The sequence below is a fragment of the Strigops habroptila genome, chromosome 7 (assembly GCF_004027225.2).
Source record: "Strigops habroptila isolate Jane chromosome 7, bStrHab1.2.pri, whole genome shotgun sequence".
Taxonomy (NCBI): Eukaryota; Metazoa; Chordata; class Aves; order Psittaciformes; family Psittacidae; genus Strigops; species Strigops habroptila.
This window is the reverse complement of record NC_044283.2, coordinates 42590120-42612388: the sequence shown is the minus strand read 5'-3', so window position 1 is coordinate 42612388 and position 22269 is coordinate 42590120. Positions and strand designations below refer to the sequence as shown.

The window sequence follows — 22269 nt, the reverse complement described above, 5'->3', positions numbered from 1 at the left end:
CCCACAACCCAAATTTCTATGTAAAAATTATGATAAAATATGATTTTCGGCACATAAAAGCACCAGAGATGACACCTGTGTTGAAATTGTAAGAATCGCAGGGGAAAAAAATCGGGCACGTCATGGTAAATTGCTGTGTTCTACTTTGTAGGTAATATGGGGACTGGCGGTAATAGCCTTTTAAGATGGAAATTTTGATATTTTACCCCCAAGAAAATGTTGCATGCAGTTGGGAACCCATTGAAGGAATATAGACAAAACAGCCTATCCATGTAGATTTGGAAGTTTCCTTAAAATCTTTAGTTCGTATGACCACAAAAGCATCTCAGCTTTACTAAAAATGAAGACAGGTTTGTAACATAACATAACATCCTACAAGGACTCATCATTAAGGACTGTAGTGATAGGACAAGGGGGAATGGGTTCAAACTTAAATGGGAAATTTAGGTTAAATATAAGGAAGAAGTTCTTTACTGTAAGGGTGGTGAGGCACTGGAATGAGTTGCCCAAGGGAGTTGTGAATGCTCCATCCCGGGCGGTGTTCAAGGCCAGGTTCGATGGAGTCTTGGGCCACATGGTTTAGTGCAAGGTGCCCCCGCCGATGGCAGGGGGGTTGGAACTAGATGATCTTAAGGTCCTTTCCAACCCTAACTATTCTATGATTCTATGAAATAGGAAAGCTTAAATGTAATGAATAAAAATCTATTCTAAATGATTAAAAGTAGAAATGTGTAAATGAAAATTTCCAAACAAATTTTCACTATTCCAAAGTCACATATCTAAAACACAGCATCATTCTGGCTGCTATCAAGAAAATTAACTCCACCCAAGCCAGACTTAGCACAATTTTTTTAAGTAATTGTGCTCTGGTAGTTTATTAGCAAACGAACAGAAAAATGGCTAACTGCATAATTTTCAGATTGCATCAAAGCTAATAAATGAATCTTTATAATTTGGTTTATTTGGAAAACCAATGAGCAATTAAGGCAGCACTAGGATAACTTCTGATCACTGGGTACAACAAACTATGTGCCATAATTGCAGGGATTAGTTTATTCTTATAGTTGATTACATTTTTATACGTTTCATTGTGTCATGTATTTTCACATAGTGATACATGCCGAATTTTTAAAAGCAGACAGGTACTAGAAGACAGATACACAGTTATTTATAGTAATGGTTGGTTTGATCACCTCAGATGGACAATTCATATTATCGCAAATGTAAATATTCCTGTAATGACTTCTACACATGCAAAAGGGGAAAAAAATTACAGTGTGAAGCACATTTACATTATAGGAAAACTACCCTTCACTTTAGTAGAGCCAACTAGACTTACTTAAGCCAGGTTCTGGCCATTTACTGAGCTAATGAGGAAAGACAAGTAGAACACAAGGAATTTTCCTTTATTGATGCTAGAAGTTTTATAGTGATACAAAGGCTGGCTGCAATCTCATGTTTTCAGTAACATTTCAGGCGAATTTTCATTTCTAAATATCCACACTGAAGTGGAAAAAGTTTTCTGATAAAATGTTGTGGGGGGTTTTTTTGTGTTTGTTTGTTTGGTTTTGTTTGTTTTGTTTTTTGAAAGCTGGCATTTTTAGTTTGAGAGCTTTGTGAAGTCTTACTCAAGCTACTTTAAAGAAAAAGATTTGGAACATGAAATGAATAAATTGGCCAAGAAGCAATTGTATTGTATTGTCAACTGACATGGGAAAAGGCATGCAGGATAATTGATTACAGAAACAAATTAGTTTTCAAGACTGATTTCTCACATATATTTGTTTGTACGCATATGTACATATATATTGCAAGGTTAGAAACAATCACAGATTTCAGTGTGCTAAAAAAAAATAATTATTGTAGCTGCATTTAAATGTAAAATTAATCATTTAAATTTCTTAACACACTGTCTAAACTGAATTCTCAATCTTTCATTCTTCATATTCCCTTTATGACAAAGATGATGTAAAATGCACTATTTAAAGTAAAAAAAGATGCAGGAAAATATTTTTTTAGTGTCTCCCCTCCATTTTTCCCAGAAGTTCCTATGAGTGTCTTTTTCAAAGATGAGACATTTATTGACCAGAAGTGTCCTCCTTTGGGGGACAAAAAGAGAGAGGAAAGAATGACTGCAAGGTTTCCATTTAGCACTACTCTCACAAAGACACAGTTTAGAGACTGGGAGACTGCAGAGTGAACCTTTAACCCAGACGGACCTCCTTAGCGTGCTATGCAACAATACAGGATTCATTGATAGATTCCACAATCATCATTAAAAATTGCAGTTACTTTCTAGATCCTCTGCTTTCTAGATTCTCTGATTGCCCTGATACTACAGAGCTCCTTTCTCCAAATCCATGACCTTCCAAGTTATTTCCCCTGTAGCACTATATATGATTATAGCTTGATGACCAAGAACTGTTTCAAACTTTCCACTCCTCTAATGTTATTGACTGAATTTGTAAAATGTTAAATTGCTCCTAATGTTTGAGCTAAATCATACTGTCTATGTGAAAAATTCAGCTCCCAGATTAATTCTACCTCTATTGTTGATGCTTTGTCTACAGTTGACTCGACATTTAACACTTCCATTGTTTGATTTGCAAACCACTGAACAGAAAGTTCTGTCTGATTATGTTGATTTCTGAAGCAAAATAATATTTTCTGTCTGCTTATTTACATGGAAATACTGAAGATTCTTTCACAGTTCTTCAGCTACTTCACACCTCTGTAGGGGCTTAAACTCTGGAATGAAGTGTGAATTTACTGAATCACCAACCCACATGGGTTTCATTTAGGAAGGTTAGCAGGAATGCATTGGCAGCACATTCCAATTACCTCTTAAAGAAAAGCTTAGGTTTTGGACTGTTTCGTGCAAATGAATAAGTATATTTTTAGAAAGACTGCTTCCCCTATTACTATATACAACAGAGAAATAAAAGAGAGTAAAAACTCAAACTGAGAATATTTTAACTCTGTTCAGATCCTGAGCCATCTCACCAGTGAGTTGATTGCTCATTCTTTGACTTGTTAGGTCAGGTAACTATAGGACATTTAGAACATTTGCTGAAAGACTAAAACATCTAAAAAGTTAGAGTTACTCCATTGCAGTGAGTTCATTTAATATTGCTTTTAAAACATTTTATAGCAGCGTAATGACAGACCTTAATTTATTCCAATTATCTTTTGTTCATTTTGATTTACGAACAGTAGAGCTGAAATAATAAGCCCCATTGCTCTTTAGGTTTCCAAGAATATATTTTGTGAGTATTGTTCAAGTCATCTTTTTGCAGCCAACACATATACTAATTGCAAATGTCTATTTTTATGATAAGGAATGGTATTAGTAGACAAATAAGGACAAGATCATCGGTTGCTCTAAAATGCCTTGGCACAAAAAATAGTTCACTGAATGAATTTTTCTTCTCAGCCAATGTACAAGGCCCAATATTGAAAATATACATACTAAATTCTTAAAAGGTACACCTACAAAAAGAATAAGCTTCAGTAATAACTGAAACAAACACCCCAAAACCAAACCAAACAAAAAAAACTCCAACAAACCAACCTTGGGATTTGTACCATTTGTTACAGATTAATAGATCTCATCCTGTCTGCTTTTGATGGTTCATCAAAAGTTGTTCAGAGCATTAATGTTCTGCTTGCTGGTTATCAATCCAAAAAGTTATTTCCCCTGATTCCAGCTGTACTGTAAGTACAACCAATTACTGCCTTAGCCTGTGGTAGGAAAAGTCTGGGAAAACATTTTCTTTTTTCTTGGGATCAATTATTTCTTACCTCAGACCAAAATTTTTAGTACCTCTTCAAATGCCTGATCTGGTGGAAGTTCATCCTAAATTATGTGCTGCCCAAGAGAGCATTAAAATGTGTGGAGTTTTCTTTTTTAATAATGGACAGCCTATTTCCATTGTCATATATAAAAATAACCAACCTAGATAAAGCAAATGTCTTACACAAAAATAAATTGCAACAACTTTTAAACACATATATATGTATTATCACCAAGTAACATTTTAGATATTATTAAAATGAAAAAAACTTAATGACCCGCCATTGCTTTATTTGCCCTTATTTCTGTTCCTACGTGTCACCAAGCCCACCTATCTTTACTTTCTGTCTCTTCTTCTTTACAGTGATTAAGGAGTAATTGATTGGACAGAATATGCAGTAGATGGTGATACACTGTAGACAGTAGTAGCTGTTTTGTGTTAATGGTGTTATGAAACTTAATTCATACTTTCAAGGAGTATTTGTTTTCTGCTTAGAAATGCCTTTACTCAAACAGAAAGTTTGGTTCTGGATGCTAATTTCGTAAGCCATGCATACTCTGTCTTCTGCTCCATCATTCAAAATTTTACTTTACAGGTGACAAATACACCTAGTTACAGAAAGGTTTCATTTTTCTGAAAGGGCTGGTGTTGCATGGTCAGAGGGAATTGACGTCTAACAAAGAGTACATAGGGCCCTTGAGCAGTTAAATATACCAGCTAACTCAGCCAGTGGGGTTATTTCCCTTTTAGTTGTTTTTCGTGATTCACATTCATAAAATGCTCCCCTGGTTGGTATATACAAAGAATAATAAGCTCAAGCTTTATGTTTGTTGCCTAACATCCTTAACAAACACATGCTGTTATTGAGCATTTTTATTGTTGACTGGTGACGTTAGACTAATAGACAGTTTCTTTCTACATTGCTACTAATTTGATTAATACAGTTAATTTACAACCTGTCCTGACACACTGCTCACATAGTTCATTTTTATTTAAACAAAAAAAAAAATCAAACCACTCACAGGCCAGAAATTTTAACTAAGGAAAATTCTTTAATGAGTAACTTGACATAAATATCTCTTGAAAGAAAACATAAAAAATAAAAATATAATACTTGTCTATGTAATGCGTTTGGGGTTTTTTGTCGTGGGTGGGTTTTTTGGTTTGCTTTCCTCTCCCCCCCCCCCCCCCCCAAAAAGGCATGCAAAATTCACATTTTAGAAAACTAAAACACTGCATTTCGAGTAAGCTCATGAGCAGGTAAAAACAGTTAAATGCTGTTGAATTTGTTTGGTTGGTTAAACCCCCCCCACATCTACGGTTTTAGCATTGGACAAGATACTGCAGGCTTTTTGTCAGACTTTAAAAATTTTCTTTTGGTCTTTATTTGGCATGTGAATGCAAAAAGAAAAAAAAAAAAACAAAACCAAAACAAAGACAAAAGTCACAAGCAGATGATCATACTAGGCCTGAATTGATGTATATGCTCATGTTTATTATATATCTGCAGCCACTTATTTTTTTCTTTCACTGTTTAACTGAATTTCATATTCCTTTTTTATTTCAGTGGATTCTCTTTAATTCTTTTTTCTGCTAAGTTCCATATAGGACAGGTGAAATAACTCATCAGCTGAAGGTAACTGTGACTATTTAGGCAAAATATCAACTTAAAATCATTTGAATTAGATAAAGTCCTCACTTGCTTTGGACTGGGCCTACTTTTCTTTTCCCAATCCTGTTTCCCCTTATTGTATGATGTTTATCCATATCCATTTTTCCCTGCGCCAACACCCACCCACTCCCCCCCCCCCCCCTTACATGAAAATTAAGGTATCTAAATGTCAGTTCTGTTGGGGTAGGACCTCTAGTATTTGGTAGTTTATGAAGCACTCACTTTTTTTCTCTCAAGGCACACCTGTTCTAAATGTAGCAGAATTATTTAATGCTCTTCTACAGCTGAGTGTGAGGACTGTGGATTACTTCAGGGACACAACACGCATTTTATTTACTCAATTCAAGAAATGTGGCAGTAATGGTACTTACAATCAATTTACTATTCAGCTATATTAATTTAAAGATTCCTTTTTAAATTGCATATGGCTGATTGCTAATTTACTTGTTAAAGAGTTTTGTAGAATATGTATATAAAAAAAAATCTTTCATCAAGAACCTATTTAGGAGAAGCCAACCTTTCTCTTAGGAGAAGACCAGATTCATCACAGTCATGCGTAGAGTAAATCCTGGAACTGACTGTAAATTAATCTTAAATTGCATGTTTTCACATTTAACACACTACCACTCAGTACAATCAGAAATTATACCTTTTTTTAATGGAGACGCATATTTACATATGCGAGTTGAGATTTCATCTAAAAGTGAATGCAGATGTCTCATAAATGTAGGACAGTTAAGATCATCCTAATGAAAGCATTTCTATAGAAACTTGAACTTGGAAGAGCAGAATAAACAACTGAGTTAATTATTTGCAGAGCTGTTTTGAGCTAAAATGGGTCTGTTTCAGCTTGCAAAGAATCTAACAGTCCTAAACATACAAAGTGCTAACACACATTAATGCAATATTCAATGTAAAAAACCTAGATTGCAGAATTTTTCAGTCCCTAGAGGTAGAAATGTTATAGGAAAAAATATGAAAAGAAAATTATATTTCACATTCTTACTAATGTATTTTGAGGAAAAAAACAGATTTTCATTTAAGAGGTCTTGGGGAGAACTTGGAAAGGTTTCTTCTGCCTGTATAAAGTATTGCCTTCTTTACCGTGCATTCTCTTTCTCTGTCCTGTATGTCTTTTAAAATCCAGCTGGTCACTTTGTTCTGTTCTTCCATACTTAAGAGTATTTCTATCACAGCCAGAACTTTTTGTTCTGGCTGTGACAGAAAAGACAATCTTACATGCACTGAGAAAAATACTTAAATTCACAAGAATTTACAGTGTTTCCTGGCATGGATTACAATATGAACCATTTTAACATCATATACTCAGCACCCATGAAATAAGACCAATTATATTCAGGCATCTAAAGAGAGTTCATGTTACATGTTCAGTCATGGTTTCTTTTAAAAACAGAAAGCTTGGTTAAAAAAAACCAAAACAACCCCCTCCCCCCAAAAAAAAACCAACCAACCAAACAAACCAACAAACAAAAAAACCCCCAACAAATAGAAAGAACTGAATGTGCAGGAGAAGCCAGTTCATGAAGAGTTATGTTGTATCACAAGTCCTTTTAAAACTCAGAAAGTGTTTTTTTTTTTCCTGGTCTGTTAATCAAGAGAATAACTCCAATACATTATACATACAATACAATATGGCAACTGCTCTGAGCAGTAGTAGAAATTAGTAAATATTATTTACAAATTAAGATTTATGCCCCTAAATTAGGGAATTATCTGACTATTACAGTTATCAATTCCTCAGCAAAACCCCAGATGATATTACATCTCAATTTAGTATGTAAAGCAGTGGAACTTTTGAATATTTGCTGAGATAATCAAGAAAAACTCTACTAAATGTGTTTATTTTGACACCTAGCATGTTTTCAATAAAACTCTCATTTAGGTTGTTTATGAAGAAAAGTGTTCCAAGGCAATACTGAAGTAGGTGACATAGTCTCAGATTTTCAAGGTTTTAAAACTATATTTTCTTTGGAGACAATGTTATAGTTCATTTGAAAGTTAATTATAATTCAGCTAAAACTTACCTTATATGGGTAATGATGAGGGTTGTAGCTGGAATGAAAAAGTCATCCACTCTGTCAAACTGCTTTCCCACTGGCTGAGTATGGATTGTGTGATGAGAAACACTCCCACTGGCTTGTGCTATCACCTACATAAGTAACATCATTATAAACAGTAGAAATACTCTTTCAAAATTTAATCTCTATCTAAATAAATGAATGCCGTATTACCTCTGCATTCCACCTTTTCTATTATCCTTTAGTCACCTTTAGGTTTTTTGGTTTGTTTTTTGGTTTTTGTTGGGTTTTTTTTTTTTTTTTTTTTGGTTGGTTTTGTTTGGCTGGTTTTTTTGACACTAGTTTCTATAGTTAGTCTAAATTTCATAAGCACTTCAGCCAGAGTGAAAAAATAAGGTATTATCAACTGATCCACAGAAAATTATGGCTATGCACACTCCTTGTCAGTCATGAGGTAATTCAACATAGCACTGACATATTTCAGAAGAGCAAGTTTATTTGAGTTCACACACTCCTTATGTTGTTATGAACCAATTTTCCTCAAATCCCCAGTCTTGGAGCTTCTCTGAGGTAAATGTTTATGGGTGAATAAAAGACAATTCCATATAATAACCACTATGATATATTCACACACATGCACTTAAAAGTGAATTAAAAAAAAGGAAAATAATCAGTTAGATATACTGTACGGAAAAATGAGAGTGAAGATGATCAGTCATTTTAAATCTAATAAGACAGACTCAATTATCAGTCCTTTTCTGGGGAAGAGTGATAGCTAAACTCCCACAAATTGCCTTGCATACTCATTAAGAGTCTGTAGGTGCTAAAAAGATCTTCTACATATTTTAAAATACATAAGGATTTTTAAAGAAAAGGAAAATAAAAAGGAATTTTGAAATTATGACATAATCACCATATTCTCAGGGCACTACTTTAAATAAGGAACATAAAGTAGGGGAAAAGTAGGAATGAAAGTACAGCTTCTTGAAACATTTCTTTAGTGACTGTCCCTAGGCTTGCCACTGCTCAGAGGCATGGTAAAAGTAAAGATTTTTAATATATCACATCTGAAAAAAGCAATAAGCAAAGATGGAACTTGTCAAGTCCACAGTATCAATATAATTTTAGTGAAATAGGAAAATGCCTAAAATCCAGTTTATCCTATAATTAGGGACACAAACACCATAAACAGCAATAGATTGCTCTCAAAAGACTGGCAGTTACAAAACATGCTGCTCCTTTCAGCTGTATTCCTTATCCTTCTATCAATTTAGCATGGTCACTTTTGAGTAAGGGTGCTGAAAATAATCTCTATCTTTTTTAGCAGTCAGTTGTCTAAACTGTTTTCCAGTTACCCGAAATCATTTCACTGATTTCAGGTTACCCGAAATCATTTCACTGATTTTAGGGTCATGATAATAACACTCAAAGGAAAACATATAAAACATTGCAATTACACAAAGGTTCAACCTGTCTAGATTTCCTTGCATATAGTCCTTCTAATCATCTTACCTGCAAAGTTGGTGAATTCTTTTCCATGTTTCCCCAGCTCAGCACCCAGACTTGATCATGTGATTTATCATAGTGTAGTTTCACTGGAACAGGATCTGTACTTACTGCCTGAAGCATAATAAAAATAAAAATCCTTAGTTTCTGCCATATTTCCAGAAGAAAAATAATATATATGCTTGAATTAAAATGATGACTGGACATGCACTTCCTGATGCTTTCATATTGTATTTAAAAATTATGTTATCAATTGTTGAAACAGCCCTCTGATTAATTCAAAGTTACCGAATTGCTGAAAAAGTGGATTTTATTCATTACGTGCTCTAATATTTGGCACCAAAATTACGTTACACTGAAGCTATTAAGAAGCTGAAAACAAAGGTTTTAAATGAAGTAGAAAAGTACTTATCTTCTTTCTCTACCATCACTCTCACTTCAGACATATCAGTTTAAAAACTACTCCAATTATTGAAAATGGCTGAGAAGGAAAGAGTATTTTCAAGCAACATACTGAACTCAACGCAAGGTGTTACTACACAGTCCTGTGTGAAACCAACACAACGTTGCTACATCCAAAGCTTCCAATCTCTGCTGAACTGGGTAAATTTTGCTGAAGTTGGGCAGATTGTTCTCATATTTTTTCCAGTTACAGTTGCTACTTTTGGTAGACTTGTGATCAAAATGTTTTCACTACAACCTTGAGCACTGACTCTTGAGACCAGAAACCTTTTGAGACAGCTGAGCTCCACACTTCCTTTTTCTGAGAAGAACTGAAGATTTCAGAGGTGTGAAACAGGAGGACAATGTATTTGATTAAGACATTCTGCATGAGGTGAACAACTGGGGGGATTACTTTTCTATTTTCATCAGGAGAGGAGAAAGAATAGGCAGGAATTGTTCTGTAGTCTCACCATTATGGAAGTGTAAAGCACTGCTTGTTTATCAGTTTGTCAAGGAGAGTACCAGCTGGCTAATTAAGTGAACCTAATTTAAACTAATGATGTAGATCCTCAAGATAATGCACTAATGGCTGGCTGAGACTGCTGATGATACTTAACTGTACTCCTGAGGTGTTGCAAGCCACAGCTTCATCTAGGCAGAATTTGTTTTTCCCTTTGAAAATGGAAAATGAAGCCAGGTTGCTCACTGGCTCATTTAAAATCAGAAAGATACCCCCTGAAAAAGGTCATTTGTGTTTGACAACATTTTTCTGCTGCAGGCTGGAAGACAAGTTGTCTAAAATAATATTTGTGCTGTTGTATAGCTGATTTGTTCAGGTGTGTCAAATTTCCTTTTGACGTCCCTAGACAAAAGGTCTGACCCATACATGTTCTCCTGAATGAGTGCCAGGTGCGTTCCGGGTCTGGGCCCTGGCATTGACTGGAGGAGGAGAAGGGATTGCCTGCAGAATCAGACATGGGTAATTCAGATCCCGAGAGATAAGCTAGAGGCAGAAAGGAGCTGAGCAACTTGGAACCAGGCTTTCACAGCTGTTTCTAGCTAGCTAGCCTGATCTACCAGCAGCACAGTGTGGACTGACCAATGATGAGCTCTGCTTACTTCAGCATGCCTCCAAATCATCCCAGTTAAGGTGTGCTGCTAAGCAATACTGAACAATTGCAGGTGACAGTGCTTGCTCTCAAGAATTTACAAATGAAAGCAAATACTTCTCTCAACTTAATATAATGAGAATTAGCTGGATAAATTGAAAAGTCTACATGTATCTTTCTAAAGACACATCATCCATGTTTCCAAAAGAATTTCAATTTATTCTGCTCTAGAATCTTCTTTAAGTACTTATTTTGATAAATATAGTTGTCCGAAAGAAATCATTCTCAAATCTTGTTGTTACCTATGTGCATACATCATCCATGTTAACTTTCATGGTAGAAAGAAGTAAATATACATAGTAGTATGTCAGAGAAAACAGCACAGTAAGCAAAACCAAATCAACATTATTTTTACACAGAAACCAGTAGTTACACAACTTAAAACCCTTTCAAATACGTTTTTTAGTTGTCTTAGGTTTTTTTGCACCTTGACAGAATTTTTGTAAGACTGATGCTCACTTCCAAAAGATGAAGTTTTCTTCACATTTGTTCCTACTAGAGTATGGATTCTTAAAAACTTGGTTTTACAGAGCAGATAGGTGGTTTCTTCTTTAAGATATAGACTAGAAAGAGTTAAAATGTAAATTATATACTCTGTATTAATATGTCTCTTAGAGAAAAGGCGGTCTAGTAAGCAAAATGCTCTAATTTCTGAACAGCTTACCATCTATTTTCCAAAAATCAATTACATTTTGATTCTTCTTCTGTGCTAAGCAGTAGTGTAAGTAATGAGAATAGACTGATCTGAGAAATTAAACTCCCTTCCTAGCTTCCTGTTTGTATAAATGTTTATGTATGTGCATATGATATGAGTAGAGCAACATTTAATGATTAGAAAAATCCTTGCTGCTTGCAAAAAACCAAAATCAAAAATAAATGCTTATTGTTAAAAGATAAGGAAGAGGGGGCCATGCTTGTTGTAAGAAATGCTGAACAAAGTATCTCTTGACTTGTCACTAAAATACAAATTAGACTTACTGTAATTCTAAAAGCCATCTGCGAATCAGAAGCAAGTTTAGGTTTTTACAGTTTTATACTGTGCTCAAAAGATTGTAAAGGTTTTATGCTCTCATGATTTGTTTCATTTGCAACTACTTTTACTTGTCTGTTTTTTTCTTTTTTTCAATTAAGGTCCATTTTGAGTATCAGTATGGCTAAGATAGACACAGAGCAAGTCCCATAGTGCTTTTCCCATGTATTTGCCTAAGTGTATCCTAGGATATAATATTCAGGTCAGTAACATATAGAAGAAATTCTCTTCAGGTGCCCAAAAGTGACAGTAACACATTTGGTTTAATTTACTTATCCTGATCATCTGTTATTCCTTAGTCATATTGTCTTACCAAATGTCTGTGTTAAATATTGTGAAATGGAAAGATAATTTATCATTAATATCTAAACATTCTAGAACTATCAAAACTGAGACTTTCATTCCTGTAAAAGGTTTCCACAGATAGGATATATTTCATTCTACACTTCCCCAACTTCATGATCTGGATATTATTAAATTAATGGAAAAGCAATGCTCTTCTATCCCTCAAAATAAAATTTATTTGAAAGTTCTTTTTCTTTTTTTTTTCCCTGGATTAGCACAAAGGCTTGTGGAGTACCTGGTTTTAGTGCACAAAGCTCCGTGTAACACCTAGGCATTCTGTATGTCTGTTTTTCAGCTCATTACAAAACTTGAATATGTTTGTGATAGAACATCAACCTATCTAACTCCACCCAAAAACTGGAGAACCGCTTTGCATAATTCAGAGGGACGGGTGTACTTTTATTAGTGGCTAATATATTGAATTTTACTTTATATTAACATATCATCATAAGTATCTCTAAACATTCAGTTAATGGTAAAGCACTCAGTAAAATAATAACTAATGAAGCTGAAGGCAAATTAGAAGAGTCTATAAATCAAACTATACCATAAAACCTAAGTTTAAAGGACCCTTAAACTTTTCTAATATTTGTCAGTGAGCTCCAAAGGCATAATATACTCTTGCTACTGAAGTCTAAATGCCAATAAATGCAATTAGATTGGTATTTCATCCATCATCTGTAGGAAGGCAAGATGACACATGAATGTCAGCCAGAGACCAGGGAAACCATTGCCAGAGATTCCAGTCCTTCAAATCTGTAGATTGCAGCAAGTTTTTTTAGTCTCCCTTTCTGAAGAAATATACTGAATTAGTTGTAAAAGAGTCTTGTTTTCAGAAAACAAAATTAATTATCTACTCAATTCATGTCGTCTTTGATATGCAAAGGCCAATTTAACAAAAAAAAAACCCAACAGGCAGAAGAACAAAAAAATTAGTAACTTCTATTACTAACTTTTTACATATAACATTGTATCAGTCCCAGTCACCCTTTGGATAGGTCAGGTTTTGAGGAAGCTATGTCTACTGAGCCAGCTGCCAGAATATAGAAGGCAGAAAAAGCAGATGTTTAAAGAATACAAAATTACTAACACTTTTTGTCAAGTTAATGTAATTTTAAAATTGCAATTCAGCTATTTTTTTTTTAATTTTTACATTAATATACATAATGCATATGTGTACTAATATCATAGAATCATAGAATGGTTTGGGTTGGAAGGGACCTTTAAAGGTCATCTAGTCCAATCTCTTATGTAATGAGAAGGGAAATCTTCAACTAGACCAGGTGCTCAGAGCCCCTTCCAACCAAACGTTGAATATTTCCAGGTATGGGGCATCTACGATCTCTCTGGGCAATCTGTTCTAGTGTTTCACCACACTCAATACAAAAAAAATTTCTTCCTTACATATAGTCTGTATCTACCTTCTTTTAGTTTTAAACGATTACCCCTTGTCCTACCACTATAGGTCCTATTGAAGAATCTGTCCCCACCTTTCTTACAAGACCCCTTTAAGTATTGAAAGGCTTTAGTAAGGTCTCCCCAGAGCCTAATACACAATATATAATCTATACATTAAAGATTTTCCTTCATTTATCAGAGATAAAGGCAAATGCCATGAAGAAAAGCTTTATTTGAATATTTTTGTTAAAAACTTTGATTAGATTTCTAATTAAAAAACTTTTTAAAAAAAAAAAAAGTTTTACTTAGTTAAAGAACATCTGTTTTCCTATGAATGTGATGATACTATGTGTAATCCTGTAGGTGTTAGGCAAATTTGTATGATTAAAATTTAAATCAGAACACCCACTGTTGTGTCAAAACCTCTTTATTAATTTTACATACAAGTGTCCATTCTTCTCAGAATCAGAGCAAGACTATTACTGTTAATAAGTTATTAACTAGCTTCAGAGCTCTTTTCTCAGGAAATAATTTTATTTTAGAAAAAGAAGAACTCTGCCTTAAAGTAAATGTCAAGATTTTATATGATACGTAATGTACTTAAAAAACACCCACAAACACAAAATCCAACCAAAGACCAAGCCCCTTGTCTGCTGACAAGACTGTTGACAGTCCCCAACTATAAATGATTGACTTTTTTTGCCACTGAAAGCAAAATAAAACCAGTCTTTCTGGTCAAATGACATCATCTGAAAGACTTAGTATTATATAATGAAATCTATTATATATGTCTGATTAAAAACAAAATGAAAGAAAAATAGTGTAATACGGTGGGAATATTAGGCAGAAAGCAAATAGCAAAAATATTTTGATTTTGCCTCTTCCATTGTTAATACATTTTAAGACTTTAAATGCACTCTTCATATTCAGAAAATAGATTTATAGAATGTAATAACTTTATGCTATTATTTTCCAAATGCATTTTCACATGTCTTTAACAATTATACATACTAAAACCTGTCATTATGTAAATCCCCTATTTAACCTCATAGTGATACCATTGATACCACCACATACATAAAGGAAAAAAAAGAAAGTGAGACAAGATAGTGGTTATAGTATGTGATTTGAGTAGTGGTAATGAAACATTGAATTTTTACTCCATCTCAGTAAGGATACTGATCATTTGAAGTATATTGTGACTCTCTCAGGCTCTCTTGAGGGAACTGCACTGCCGAAGAAACTATTAACTTTGGCATTGCCTTGTGCCTTCGTCTTTCACAAACTATATGAGTGCATTAATCCCTGAACCACAGTATTGATTTCTCTCTTTTACCCAATGAATTATTTTGACGAAGCAGAGTATCTACACCATCTTAGAGACTGAGAAACTGATCATACTACCTAAAAAGTAAAAAGGAATAGAGAATCACAGAATCATAGAATGGTTTGGGTTGGAAGGGAGCTTAAAAATCAACTTCATAGTCTCCAATGTTGGCTAAGGGTTGTAATGGGTCTTCCACAATTCTAATAATTTCTCTGTCTAAAAGCTTACAGTCCTTACAGTCTTCTATCTTTTGTAGCCAAATCTACTCCCCTGACCTTTTATGTCAAAACTGGTAGACACATTCCTGTGATAAGACTGTTTTCATGAATCTTTATTTTCAAGTGAAAAGTACCTTTAACCTGAAACTTCCCAAACAATTAGTTTCTCAACTACTTGATTAATATTTATAAGAGGTATTTTCATGCTGATTCTCTCCCTCAGACATGCGTATTGACAAGAACAGTCACTAACCTAAATAAATGTCCAAAGTAGATGAGCTTTTTTTGAGATACTGTGTTTACTCTCAAGATAATTGCATTTCTTTAAAATATGAAAGAAAACCTTAAATTCTTGTGTCCAAATTACATATGTACTTAAAATTGAGAAATAAATACCTGTACAACTTTCTGAGACTGTACATCAACAATAAGAACTCTGTCAAGTGTGGGCTGAGTTACATAAATGAACTTGTCTTTTACATTAACAGCTGTTGCCCATACACATCGTTGAACAGGATCTCTATCCACTTTGGGACAAACTTCATCCTATAATTAAGTAGAAACAGGGAAAGTGTAAGAATTGAAACAGTCAACAATGCAATAGAAAGACAAATTACATGCTTTTTCTTCTTTTTTAACTGTAAAAAAACCCTAAGAAAATCTAGGGAAGGAAAAAGGATAGGCGACATTAGGACATAGACCAATGATCACCAAACTGGCTGTCATAAGCACCACACAACTCAAAAGCACTTTACTGTAAACCATACACCAGCTTTTTTGGATGTTTTCTAGACTTTCAGGCAGCTAGCACTGTTGTCCTGAGAAAGAAACCCATTTGAAACAATAATACATGTAGAAATAAAGTGAGCAAGAGTCAGGAGACCTTAAAACCAGAAAAACAGATTAGGTACACAAAGTCGCATTACTGTGCAGTAGCTAGCAGCTCCCCCATCTGCACCATCACAGTATTTTGCAAAGAAAAGCAGTTACGGCTTAACTTTGCGTCTAAGAACACAGCGGTAAGGCAGATAAATACCAAATTGGGAAAATGGTAACGTATAAAAGGAGGGAAAGAGGCAGAGGGGTGTTGCAAGTTGTCACGTGAATAGGGACAAAGTAGCAGCAATTAAAGGGATCTGATATATCATTTCAAACACCAAGAAGTTTGGCTACTTCTGCCATAAGATATCTTCAAGGCCTGTACCATGAGTGTTAAACAATGCAAATTAGTTGACTTCTTAGTATCATTCCTTCACCCTCTGTCGTTCCATCCCTGCAAAAGAATTAATTTGAAGAAAAAAAAAAAAGCAAAATTCCTTTTGACTTCAGTGAATTTATATTTGAAAATCTATACATAACTCTTGCATTCTCACTCAAAATAGCTATCTGTAGTTTACATACTCACTAGTCGTATTTTTATATAAATATATTCCCACTCATCCTAAGTATATTTATATTTATATCTATCTATTTGTAACTATTTACTCCCAGTGAAAGCTTGCTTTTATCAAAATTAAAAGTTACCTGGTCAAATACGCTACCATATTTGGAAATTCCCTTTACAAAATAGCATGATTTTTTCTATAATGGACATCAAATTTACGTAAAATGAAAGACCTGAAAAATAATCTGTCTGGAGAGATACAGTGTGTGTCAAGCTTTTTTGTATTACTGACCTATTCTTCTTTTCTCTCTTAATATCTCTTCCTCTCATCACAGGGGGCAATTTCACCAAATTCTAAGTATTTTCTCTTTTTAGCAGTTATCTGCTGCTTATTCCAAAATTAGAATGCTCTGATACATCATAACTGGTTGCTGTGAAAATAATTATGATATGTCAGCAGATGATGACTTCAATGTAGAATGAACAGCAAGAGTTAATGAGACCTTAAACAAGAATTCTGCTTCTAAGCATTAAACTCCTTTTAAAAGAAAAGAGAAAATAATGTGACAGAACAACATATCCGGCGCTAAGAAATGCTTTTCAAGAAGATGATGCATTTCAACATTTAACTTTTCTGTATCATCAACACTCTTTGCCTGCTGTGCCTCCATGTTTGAAAAAATACACTCAGTATGTCAAAATAAGAAATAAATAAATATTCATTTTTTATTTTTTTTCCCTCTCTCACAGGGGGATTTTCTTTACAGGAGATCAAAATCTACTGCTTGTTCTGATGTGGTGCTATTGTTCTTATTATCTACATAATTCATAAAATCTGCTCCTCTTCTTCCACTTTAAATGCAGAGAGTAGAAAGCATGACACTTTCTCACAGCTAAAGTAAAAAATCTTAAGTAAAAAATAAATCTACATATACAAATATAAAATATATATATAAATGTATAATATATATAATATTGTTTATGTTGTCATAAGTTTCTATAATCCAATGCCAACTCTCACTTTGTCCCCAAACCTAAAAAATTAAAATAAGGGCAAAAAAGTGTTTCTCCAAAATAATAGTGCAAATTATGCCTTAAGGTTCTCATATTCAAAATGGTATTTTCCCAGCATGAATCGGTTTATGCAGTTGTTTCTCTAGTTATCCAAACCCACATCTATCTAGATGCCTCAGGAATAGCTTCAATCAACAGAACTGACATCCTGCATTTGAAAACTTTCTATTAATCTGATTAGACAATTTGGATTTCTTTAAATTCTTTTACATTACAGGCATTAATTCTGAGGCTCCATATTAATTTCCCCCGTGGTTGGGTAATTGGATAAAACAATTTCTCCTTAAAATATAAGCATAAACCCACCATTTTTCTTCTAATTAAAATGTAAGCAATTAGCAATTTAGATTTTTCTAATTTATTCTCTCTGAAAAAAAGCTAACATCTGATATAACATAAATTTATTTAATGGTTGTTTTCCCCCACACTTTTTAATCAAAAAGCGACTTGTCCTGTTACAAGTCAGCAGATGGAGGAAAATAAATCCTTAGAGAAAGTTCTTCAAGCTTGTCTAGGGCAAGAAATTCTCAAGAGAAAATATGTACTTGCAGATTTATAAGTGCAAATTCTATGTTTATAAACTTACACTTAATGTAAGGGTACTCAGTGTTTTAACAAGATTTGAGACAAACTCTTTAAGCAGTATAATGAAATGTCTATCTATGCTATGCCCATTTAAGAGTAAGATGGCATTAACAGGTTATAACAGTGCATGTATTTAGACATGAATTCTATACTAGCTTACTATTTACTTGACATTTACTACATTCTCTAGTAAAACAAAATCAGACTGTGGAACTTTTCCACATATTCTTTTTTTCAACAAAGGTTGATTTTGCATTTACTACACTTACTGTGCCCTTAAGAGTGTTAACCAAAGCACAAGTGTGCTTCAAGTTCATCTCCTGTGGAAGCTGTAATGTGACCACACAGCAGAGCAATCATTTTGAAATGAACTATTTTTCTCCAACCTCCAACACATATTCAACTTCAAGCATGAGACAGCCCAAAATACGGCCATTATGTGCTATTCTTGTAATGAAGAGGAAATCAGGATTACGTTCAAACCAAAAGGATTTTTCCATCGGTGTCAACAAAGGTGTATGTTTCAATTGATTCTTTCCCCACCCCCAGCCTCCTGAAAAAAATATTGTAATTGGGATATACTGGGAAGGGAAAATAAAAACACTTTTGCATAAGAATTAGAATTTAAAGGCTTTGGATAATATTAATTTGCAGAAGATAAATAGGGGTTGCATGTTAGTGACGAAAATGTCCTGAACACTTCAGTGTGATGAGACATTTAACAGCTGAAAGACCCTATTTGGACCATGGTTAAGAATCCATTTGACATAAACAAATAAACATCTGTCAAAGCTGGTATAACTAAACAATAACCTGTATCAGAAAACAGAAATGAGTTTATTTTTGTGCCTAAGCATCTAGAATATTCGCTATCAGCCCAATAAAAGTCTACTTTCATTTGATATTAATTTAGATGATTCAAATAATTCAGGAGATTCTGAGAAGAAGAGGAGGAAGCTCTTTATAATTTTCTGTGAACCATGATGATTCAGTAAAGAACCAAACCTTTTGCTTCACTTTAAACACAATGGAAGTGCTTTGCTGTATTGACACTCAGTTGCATAAGAGGCAATTAAATATTTAGATAAGGGTCCTCAAGTATATAGTTATTGAGAAATTGTATTTACCTTTAGCAAAATTAGCATACCTAAATATGTACATGTGTAACATCTGCAGCATTTGTTTACAATACAGTGCAATGGCATGTAGAAACATCAGAGTTCATTCTTTTACAGGAGCTCAGCTAAAGGTAATTAATTTTGTTGACAGGCAAACAGGAAACCTGGTGTGGAACACTGCAGTATCACATGTAATATTCTGATATTTTCTGTAGCACTTCTAATACATGAACTGCACTGCGGAATTTAGAACTATTCCTAGACTTCAGCAAATGTTTGGAATGAAACAGGTCTACTGGGGTTTTACTTATCACTTGAATAGCTAATTCAGAAAAGTGCAAAGAAATGAGAAATGGGAGTGGTTTAAGCAAGCATGTATTACCTTTAGGTATATGTCAAGAGATAAGTGATGGAGATTTTATTACTAATAGCTCCCATAGATGTGAAAGGCTAAGTAAAGCCACCTCAAAACATGCAGCATACCAACATCTCTGATTAACAAAGTCATATGGCAGGGTCAAAGAGAATTACTAATGAGCAATTTATGACATGAACTCTTACCACTAAAAGATCACATGCTAAACTTGAAAAGTCTGATCCTGGAAAACTGGGTTATTTTTATTATTCTTATTCAGATAAAAAAGATTTTACACAGAGGCTTGAGGATGTATTATATTCTTTAAACAGATGTCTAAAGCTTCACAGACAATGAGGTTTTTTGAGAATATACTACTGTTGTCACAGTATTAGCAGTATATGCAGGGAATTTTAAATCTGTGCTTCATCCTTCTTCTAAGATGAAAGTAATCTTAAAGGATTTTTTCAAAATTTTATACTGAAATTTTTTTTTTTTTTTTTTAATGCAGAGTAAATAATATCGTCACTATGAGTAGAAATACATAAGGATGTATTTTCCAATTATTTCTGATTTCTCTTGCAGCAGTAAAGATTTATTAACCACCATGTGAGGGAACATGGTTTTAGTGTTCAGGGAAATAACTAGAAATATTGTTGAATTCAATGGGAAAAATGACATGTATGTAGGCACAAAGTTTAACTTCTGATTATATATTTACCACACCTACCCACAAACCAAAGATATACAAAGAAGGTCAAGTCTGTATCTACTTTAAAATGAAAGCTATCAAACAGCCTACTTGTCTGGTCTCTTTTTTTTTCTTTTTTTCCCCTCGGATATAATTATTACACAAAAAAGAAACAAGTTTGACTTATCCATCCTGATTATTACCACATTTCAATAAAAATATACTTAAAATCTAGGCTGCACTTTAGACCAATAAAATTTTACAGACTTCTTAAATAATCATCTTTCGAATTAAACAGCCATAAAAAAAGCTTTTGGCTTATTTTTGGCTGTGTCAACCTAATTTCACATAAGCAGCACAAATCAAGGTACGATTAGCTGTTCAAAGCATAATTATTCACACTAAAATAAATCTTGCTGCTGAGTACAGCAGCCTTTGACATCAATAATGATAACTGAAGAGGCAAATTCCATTGAGACAGTTCTGCTGTTATTTCACTGTGCTTTAGGCATTAGAGAAAAAACCCAAAGTGTACAGCTCATGGCTTGTTACATATTTCAAGGTCACTCATTCAAATCCAAACGATGAGAAAAAGTTATTATTTTTTATAGGTGATAGATCATATAGAACAAGTCTTAATGTAGTGATGAGTACCAAGTGTTCCTGTCAGAACATGTATCATGTCAGCTAGCAATCTGATTAGCAGTAAAAGAAAAACATTAAAAGAATAAATGGAAGCAGAGAATACACTACCGTTTTTATGTATACTACACATGGAAACTACTCCATAAATGCACAGAATTTGGTGAAATCAGCTATAAATCTGTTAACAATAAAGTTACTGAAACTACTTATATGAATTGTAAGTTTGAGTCAAAGCATCAATCATCTGTACTAACTTCAGTGGAGCTGTTAAGAGTATTTATCAGGATAAGGATTTGTCTCATGATAGCTGACAGTTTAATATAGACAAACAGCCAGTGGAGAAAAAGAAACCATTAAAAATAGTAACTTTAGATCCTATATTTAATGGAGAGAGAGTCAATCTCTGATTCACAGAGATGAACTTAACTGGGGAGGAGGGGAGGAAAAAAAAACAACCACCAAACCAGAAATAAGGAATAGAGTTGTTAAAGGACTGGGAAAAGAGAAATACAGCTAAAGAAAATAAAAGGTTTGAAAAGTATACAGGGAATATTCAATCTAAAAGAGAGACTGAAAGTTTGGATTTGATCAAGGAAAATACAGGAAATTTTGAGTTCATAATCACAAACTAATTAATTGAGAAGATATGTCTGAATATATCAAGCAGAAAGAACTAAACTAACAATAATAAATTCTTATCTAAAGAAAACTATAATTGAGAAAACACTACAAATAGATTTTAAAAAAATAACTTGCCTGAAAACCGAGGAGTTTTTCACTAGGCTTAATATGTCTCTGAAATTCACATTCCACTGGTTGTATTACTTTGATGCCATCTTCATAAAAAACATAAAACATGTTCCCAATTCCCAGACCTTAGGAACAAAAACACATTGAAATGTATAAAATTAAATAATGACAAAAAAAGAAAATCCTTGTCTTGAAGTAAAAACCTCATCACATTTTTGGCATGAAATCAATTTGTTAATGCATATAGTGCTAATACAGATCATCCTGTGGGATCTTTTGCTGTAAAACTAAAACAAAGCTGTTAACATTATTCAGAATTTCACATAGTTTTCTCCATTGACAAGACAGTGTCTTTATGCTTACAGATCTAGAAATATATAGTTTGACAGCTGCAGTAATAAAAGTGATCTTGTGAAATCATCTACAAATTAATATAAATTCTCCAGTATTCTTATTTTTGTCTGAGAGATGGAAGTGTTACAGTAATTTCTGTATAACATTGAAAAAGAAGTTCTGAATCTTTATCACAAACCCTTATTTAAAATTTCTTTCAGTCAGAAAAGGAAATATTCTCTAATGTATTTTATTGGAAAGCCATAGTTAGGCAAATAGTCATTCAAAGTTTGAAGGGCCACAAATGTTTATAGAACTATGCAGTCCTTCTACAGCAATGTTGCTGACTGAGAGCATGATGTAAACTTTTTGTGTAGGACGAAGTCTCATAA

General features: G+C 33.7%; 1 protein-coding gene across 5 annotated transcripts in view; it reads right to left on the bottom strand.

The window, feature by feature from the left end:
- FSTL5 (follistatin like 5) overlaps positions 1-22269 on the bottom strand; it is a 293863-nt gene that overhangs the window by 20177 nt on the left and 251417 nt on the right. For all 5 annotated transcript variants that reach the window (XM_030492605.1, XM_030492607.1, XM_030492606.1 and 2 more), the window contains 4 exons: positions 21551-21669; positions 15339-15488; positions 9018-9125; positions 7512-7636 (listed from right to left, as the gene is read on the bottom strand). In XM_030492605.1, the coding sequence (XP_030348465.1) occupies positions 7512-7636; positions 9018-9125; positions 15339-15488; positions 21551-21669 (502 nt within the window). The remainder of the gene's footprint in view (positions 1-7511; positions 7637-9017; positions 9126-15338; positions 15489-21550; positions 21670-22269) is intronic.